The sequence below is a fragment of the Alternaria triticimaculans genome, assembly GCF_023758025.1.
Source record: "Alternaria triticimaculans strain BMP 0046 chromosome Unknown scaffold_35, whole genome shotgun sequence".
Classification (NCBI taxonomy): Eukaryota; Fungi; Ascomycota; class Dothideomycetes; order Pleosporales; family Pleosporaceae; genus Alternaria; species Alternaria triticimaculans.
Genome location: NW_026055992.1, coordinates 166904 through 174210, shown reverse-complemented (window position 1 = coordinate 174210; position 7307 = coordinate 166904). Strand labels below are relative to the sequence as shown.

At 52.6% G+C, this 7307-nt stretch overlaps 3 protein-coding genes across 3 annotated transcripts; all 3 read right to left on the bottom strand.

Annotated features, from left to right (window-relative positions):
- Positions 1–938: 938 nt before the first annotated feature.
- On the bottom strand, positions 939–2758 carry J4E78_010616 (uncharacterized protein; the record flags this gene model as incomplete). The annotated part of the gene is made up of 2 exons (XM_049371192.1): positions 939–2620; positions 2668–2758. Coding segments are annotated over 2 exons (1773 nt in total), but the record flags the coding sequence as incomplete, so codon positions are not given.
- A 733-nt stretch (positions 2759–3491) lies between these two features.
- J4E78_010615 (uncharacterized protein) lies at positions 3492–4879 on the bottom strand (the record flags this gene model as incomplete). Its single annotated transcript, XM_049371191.1, has 6 exons — positions 3492–3790; positions 3850–4076; positions 4137–4461; positions 4514–4540; positions 4607–4663; positions 4720–4879. 6 exons carry the CDS (start codon positions 4877–4879, stop codon positions 3492–3494), a joined length of 1095 nt encoding a protein of 364 aa, XP_049217133.1.
- A 946-nt stretch (positions 4880–5825) lies between these two features.
- On the bottom strand, positions 5826–6956 carry J4E78_010614 (uncharacterized protein; the record flags this gene model as incomplete). The annotated part of the gene is made up of 1 exon (XM_049371190.1): positions 5826–6956. The coding sequence occupies one exon, from the start codon at positions 6954–6956 to the stop codon at positions 5826–5828; it is 1131 nt and encodes a 376-aa protein (XP_049217132.1).
- Positions 6957–7307: the final 351 nt, after the last annotated feature.

Below are 7307 nucleotides of genomic sequence, written 5' to 3'. Positions count from 1 at the left end.
GGGGTGTGTGGTGAGTATGGTGGAGGGGGTTGTGAGGGGGGTTGGTGGTGGTGGTGGTGGTGGTGGTGGTGGTGGTGATTTGGGGCGATGTCTGGGCCGGGATGGTCGTCTACGTCGGTTCTGGTTCTCTTCCGTGATATTTTCTGGGAAGGAGGAGGGTTGAAACTCTTGAGAGACGCTGTATCAACTTCCGTCGTCACGATATTCTGTGGTTTCCTCTGGTACAACCCAACACCGTGGTCTCTGCCAAACGCAGCGTCAACTTCCGCTATCGTCACGTTTCGTGCGCGACTCGCATCAGATATCTTTGGAGGAACATGTATCCTTGAAGTTGCGATGCTTTTCATTCGAGCGCATCTCCTCGCGTAGGGGTCGCATGGAGCGCTGCAAATGGGTTTGGCTCGCCGTTGTTGAGTCATCGTACTGGCAGTGAGAGAATGTAGGATGAGCATTCCGGTACCATGGCTCACCAAGGTTGGTGATGCGTGCTAGATCGAGATAAAGGTGAGTGTGTACAAAGACTTTGTATGGTATAGCGCGAGTGATAAGAGTGGCGAGATCGGACAAAGGGTGGTTTGGCAAGACAAAGCGTAAAGAAAAGGCCGGACAATCTGATGACGGTATGAATCTTGTAACTCGACGGCAGGCGGAAGTTGTCACTGTGCGAAATAACATTCGGGTATTCAAGTAGTCTTCAACATCAGCAGATTTCGAGCCATGCGAAGTACAGGACAAATAGAAAAGTCCTCCACAGCCACTCAACTCCCCCTAGCTCTCAAACCCGCCTGCCTTCCCCTCATACTCTGAAAGAACCCCTGCATCAACCCCAGATCCATCCGACTAAACTCCCACCACCCCTCCTGCGCCGCATCCGTAGTCCCCACATAAACCTCCCTCGGATGCAACCGCGCACAAGGCCAAAGTCCAAATGGACGAACAGACAGCGTTGCGAGCAGCGGGTACAATTCCTCTAGGAGCAGGCTCGACAAGATCTTCATCTCGCCCTTGTATCCCGGCGACACTTGGTCGATAAACTCCTGGGAAAGCAGGTCTAATGTCGTGTCTACAAGGCGCACATGGCCGCCATTACTTCCCCACGACGCACCGTACGGCGGCGGAGGTCTTGTTTCCTCGGCTGGGGGGTCGACATGCGATTTGAATGCTTGTTTGTCCACGACGAGGAAATCTTGCGTCCACATGCGGCCTAGCGTGGGTAGCATGGTGAAAGTCCGCTTGAAATGCTGTTTCGCAGCCGCGATGTCGCCTTCCGCGATCCCAGCCTCTCGGCCGTCGATGAACATGATTTTGGCCTTGCTCTTGATGTTTTCGAAGCCGGAGATCCACGTCCCAGAGCGCATGACGTCTTTGGTGAAGTTTTCTTCAAAGGTAGCCCATTCTTCGTCTGTTTCCGAGTAGGTAAGGCGGTAGCACACGAAACCCCATGCATCAGGGTTTCTCTCGATGTTGCGCGGGTTCTTTGCGTAGAAATCCATGCGCTCGCGGAGAATGGTGATCCAGTGTTCTTGCGCGACGGGCTTGGGTGGACCACAAAGCGCGAGGCGGGTTTCCTCGCGGTTCTTCTTGCCTTCTTCGTAGTGGCCGAGCAGGTTCTCGGTGTCGCGGAAACGGGGGTGGGCTGGCTTGGTGAGTTGGCCCATTATGTCCATCTGTTCTGCTAGGGAGGGTGGGTTGGCGGCGGTTTCGGCGGCGGCTTTGTCTTCGGCTTCTAAGATGGCTAGTTGGTGCTTGAAGGACTTGCTTCCCATGATTTGGGACCAGGTGTTTTTTCGTTGGGCTACGGGGAGGTCGGTGAAGGCGTTGGTGGCTGTGTAGCCCTTGAAACCGGTCATGGGGACGCCGATCGTGTACTCGAGTCTGGTGAGCATCCCTCTGAGATCTTGGACACACTCGTAGTACTTCTTGCCGGCTTCGCCTATAGCTACTTCGTCGGTTCCAGCAGTTTTGAGTGCCTCTTGATACTGCTCGAAGGCGCGTGCTTGAACTTCATCGACACGATCTACAACCCATTGATGCGTACGCTGCGACATGTTTGTCATCCCGTCGTTCCAGTACTCTGCCCACATGCCAGCAAGATCCAATCTCTCTTCGACGCCATTTTGTTCGCGTCGCAAATTGGCTGCCTTTTGGAATTCGACATATCTGTCGACCATCCAGTTGAAAGCGTCGCGAGTCCGGGTGTGGACTTCCTCGTGACTGAACCATTCAAATATCTTGGTGAGGTCATTGATCAATTCGAAGAGGTTCCTGTAGTTGGCAGGGTCATCCATCTTGCGTTCTACCCAGCGATCTCCGCTGATTGGCACCATACCAAGCAAGAGCTTTGCTTTGAGAGGGCGTAGACGCGCGAGGAAGCCCATGTGTGGTGATCTTCGGAGCTCTGGGATTTCTTGCCTCTTCATCAGCGGTGCAATGCGGTCCATGCAGCTGTAATTGTTTCTGTTGAAAGGTGCAGGAGCCCATTGGCTGTATGGCGCGGTCAGCAGCCCGTATTCTTCTTGTGTCATGAGTGGGAAAGACGGACGGCCGCCGCCGGATCTGCGACCGCCAGTACTGTAGTCACTAAAGCCCTGTAGGTTTCGCACTGATACGAGGTCCTCCTCTTGTATTTGTTAGTGTATGGTCATGAGTTGAATGGAGGTTTAGTACCATAAACAAGATTGAGCAGCTGTTCGTGACTCCATGATGCATGGTCACCGAACCAGTCCTTCATGTGCTTCTCCGCCGCATCAAGATCCATATTGCGAAGGCTTTCTTCCATTGTCTCTTTCCCTGCAGCGGTAGCGGTATGCGATGTTGAGGTGAATTGTTGATAGCGGACTATGGGAATCTGTCTTTGCATTTGTAGACTCGAAGACAGGTACGGTGTAGAACGAGCTATACTGCATCTGGGCACGCGCCAGGCTGCAATGCGCGAGGCCTGTCGGGTCAGCCTGAACGAAGCCATGAATAGAATTTTTTCAAGGCAACGAACGCTCGAGCGCGGAGCCCAGAAGACGTTCACGGGCGGCTGCCTCAGGGTGAATGTAAGGCGTGCCGCGTTATGACTGAAAAGGGAAAGGCGGATCACCGCTAGTTTCCGCGGCGCCACTAGGCAGCGATCTGGACCCAGAACACTTCCCGTCCCAAATCGCTCATTGCTTTTCCCTCGCAAGAGATGCTCTGCGGGCGCACACTTCCACTCTTAACCATGCGACGCGCAACGGGCATCATATATGCGGTTTCTGGAGTGCCCAGCACGTAATGGGAATGTATTGTCGTGTACTTGTCTTCCAGTTCACGATACAGCCTAGTTGCTTGCCTTCTCCGTTGCTATCTACAAGTATACAGGATGGGGAAGTAATACAGACAGCACACTCTGACCTCAATGATTGATTGGCACCAGAACTCCCGCAAAGCCATACTTTTGTCTATCTCTCTTGCTCAGCACCAAGCTGTCCAGCTTCATTGAAGACTGCGACTCTCCAAATAAGCTAGTGCTGCGTCACGAAGACCGCGATATCCCTGCCCATCTTGCTTTCGGGTCGCACCATGGCTTCCTCGCTTTCATTTCCAAGGTCTGTGAGCCCTTCAATGCCGTACTTTCTGTTGCTACTTGACTTATTCGAGGATGTGCCAAAACGCTTCATCTCAAATCTGCCGCTATATGATCGATCGGACTGTGCGCGAGGCGAGTCGGAAGCCTTGTCGTGACTTCCGGCGCTGCTCCAGACTCTAGGAAGGTAGGTTTTGATGAGGACTTTGAAGGTCGATGCCGAGCTGCATATGATGGCTGCAAAAACACAGGGTTAGCCTTGACAGATTTGATCAAAGATTTGAGAGGAGACATACCTGCGTAGATCTCGATGCTGCACCAGTTCAACGAGTCGGCCATATAGTACCAAATATCGGCTTCGTCGGAGAGAAAGAGCACGTAGTAGAAGCGCACACAGCCAGCTGCAACTGCGACCAGTCCTACCCCGAGAAGAGCGCACAAAGCGATCTTTTGACCGCGCGGCATCTGGAGCTTCCAGACGATGTGCATTGGTAGGATGTATATGGCGAAGTCTTGAACGATGCTGTAGGACGCAAGGGTCAATGAGTCTACATCCAGTCGGGATTTTGGTTGCAATGCTTACTTCATGATACCGTTAATGTTGAAGAACACCTGCTGTGTGTCCTGCTTGAGGCACTTCTCTGGATGCAGAGCCTGACCCTCAGGATTCCAAAACAGCGACGGTGGCGTGCAGACGAATAATAGCACAAAGAAAGTTACAATGGATAGGGCGGCTACCCATGCCATTAGGAAGTATACGATCCACCTCGTGGGTCGTCGAGGATCTAGTCTGTGGTAGAAGACGAGTATGCTGAACTTGACTAAGCATATTGCTACAACGTAGAGTAGGCGTGTCGCGAGATTTGCCTTCAACATAGGAGTGAGGTCTTCGTTGGAAATGTCGGGTGCTGTAAGATTGTCAGCTAAAATTCGAGCAGATGATCGGTATTGACTGCTTACTATGCTTGCCTACACCGTACCAGCCGCCTGCAAACGGGCTGTTAGTCAATCTTGGGCTCAATCACGCCTTCGATGCGAGGTTCGTAAACTTACAAACCATATTAGCGACTGACAGCGAGATGGTGAAGAATGCGCCAGAGATGATCAAATCTGATTCTGGCTGTCAGCATGCTGCTTGGGAGCGTTGGCTATAGAGGTCAACTCACAGTCGTCGGTAGCCAGTTTCAGCCGTATCAAGCGTACACGAACATAGACGCGTAGAAATACTACGACACTGGCAATTGCGATGAAGGGGATGCCGATGGCGAACAACGAAGACTGCTTGGTATCACTCTCGAGCCCGCGAGGCTGCACTTGACGAGACATTTTCTGCAGTGGAGACATCTGCGATGGTCAAACACCAAAGAAGAACTGATGCGTGTGGAGAAGGTGACCTATCCAAAGCCAAGTGCCACTGCAGCCACAGGTGAAGACATAACTACACCTATTGGCCTACTCGGGGCCACCCGCTGTGCCTCACGGCGTGGGAGAACAGGCTGGCGATCGTTATGTCTGTCGGTAAATCACATGGTTGTCGTTTCGCCCCGGTACAACGGTCTTGGACGCCTATGCAGTCGCGGCTCGAAATGGTATCTCTTTCATGCCTGATCACCATCTCACTGGAGCAAGTATGGCTATCCCCTGGCGGCGCTAAGATTGCTGTTGCATTATCTGAATAGAAGCAACTCTTGGTGGTCTGTGAGGCTCGGTTAGGACTTTGACGCAAAGATGAGCTCATACTCGGTAGTGTCGCATAAATGTCCACGCCGCACTGACTCGAGGGCGGACATTACCCCACGCCGTATGCCGTGGCTAAATCCTACACAAGGGACCTGCCGCTTAGGATGGCAGGCAGCTCCGATGGGATGTTATTCCCGACTGAAGGATGCTTGAGCCGCGTACGCTGTTGCATGGAACGTGTCGAGACTATCCTGAGCAGGAAGCGATTTTCATATTTTGCAGACATGATCGCGATGAGAACGAAAGCGGGGATGTTGGAACGTAGTTCTATTCGCATTTTAGGATCACTAGAGCACCCTATACAAGAGAAAAACTGAACAGGTCTGTAGACTACATTGACCCAAAACCTTGCGTAGGAGGTGACCCAAAGTCAACGTAGGCTCCAGGCTGTTCAGTTTTTCCCTAGGTTGGGGTAAGAGGAACTTCAGGATGGCCAACTGAAAGAGACCGTCCATGCGCAGTATAGATCCTCTCGCTCCATGAACAGGTCTCGAAGATGGCATGCTCAATGGAAAGCCCACCCCGTCGGTGCTCACTTCTTAGTCGCGCCGATGCAGCTCTCCATTGTCACCATGCGCCTGTTCTCCTTCAGTGCAATCAACTCGGCTTGGAAGTCAGCTTCCCAAGCATCTTGCTGTCTCTTTGGCTTCCAGCCCAATAGCTTGCGTGCAAGTACCGCTTTCGTAGCTTTGTGCCCACCCCAACCACGCTCCGCGATATCGCGACGACCAGCAGTGAGCTTGTCGGCAATCTCATGCAGCGGCACAGACCGAATCTCCCTCTCCTTGGGAGTACCTTCACGTGGCAAGATACCGTCAGCGAATGCTGCGTCCAGACACCCTTGGTTGATGTCCTTGATTAGTGTGCGCCCGACGGCCGCGAACATGACGCCGTTCTTGCCAGATGGGAGGTAACCGACGCCGCGATCTTTCCGTTCGAGGATCTTGCGTACGAGAAGGACGTAGATGTCGGCGAGATCGATGACGTGAACCCAATCGAAGTTTGCCGTTTCGTTGAGCTTCCAACCGTATCCATGCTGTACAACGTACATCATGATCAAGGGAATGACTAGGCCTTGCTTGTTGAACAAGCCGGTGCCTTCGCCAAAGATGCATGGTGTGTTGATACTAATAGCCTGTACGCCAGTAGCATCAGCAGCCTCCAAGACGCCCACTTCGGTTGTCCGCTGCGTGTAGGGCTCCATCTCATCGAGCGCTCTCATGAAGCTGAAGATCATGCCTTTGTCCGTCTCGTCGTTCCATTCTCGTATGGGTCGTGGAGGTTGCGATATGGGACGGTCGGATAGATTGGTGCAACCTGATATGTGTAGTATCCATGGCGCTGGCTTGCCAGCATTGATGCCGCGAGCGAGTCCATTGACAAAGGCAATGGCGCCTTCAGGAATGAAGCCAGAGCCTGTGTTGATGATGATGTCGTAGTTGGACGCTGTGTCTTCGATGAAGGCTACATCTTCTAGACCGGACCATTTGATGGTGTTTACACGGGAGCCGTATACGGTTTTGAGCTTCTGAGCTTGCGTTTCATCGCGGATGAGGAGGTCGAAAGTGAGATCTTTGATACTCGGTGCTGTGTTTGCAATGAGCTGGGCGAGAACAGTGCCGCCAACGTATCCTGTAGCGCCCGTGAGTAGAATCTTGCTCATTGTGTGATCCAGAAGGTTCTCCAATAGGTTCGAGAGATGTATTGATCAACGAGACCATTTGCTCCCTCAACCAGTCTTGTCTTTCGAGACAGCTCCTCGGAGACTGACTCGTAGTCATGCTTCATAGTGGGTACCATGCTAGTGAGAAGCGACCCCGGCCATATAGGATTGTTACACATTGGGAAATAACAACGTCGCGTGGGGTTGGGCAAGGAGCTGAAAGGATTCTTCCGGTCAACCGAATTGTTGAGCATGCATCAGCCGCCTGTCAACTTCCGATATGCGCCTTCAATCATCAGTTGTGACTGTGGGAGGACGTGACCAGGTAGCCGACACTCAGAGAAAGAACGG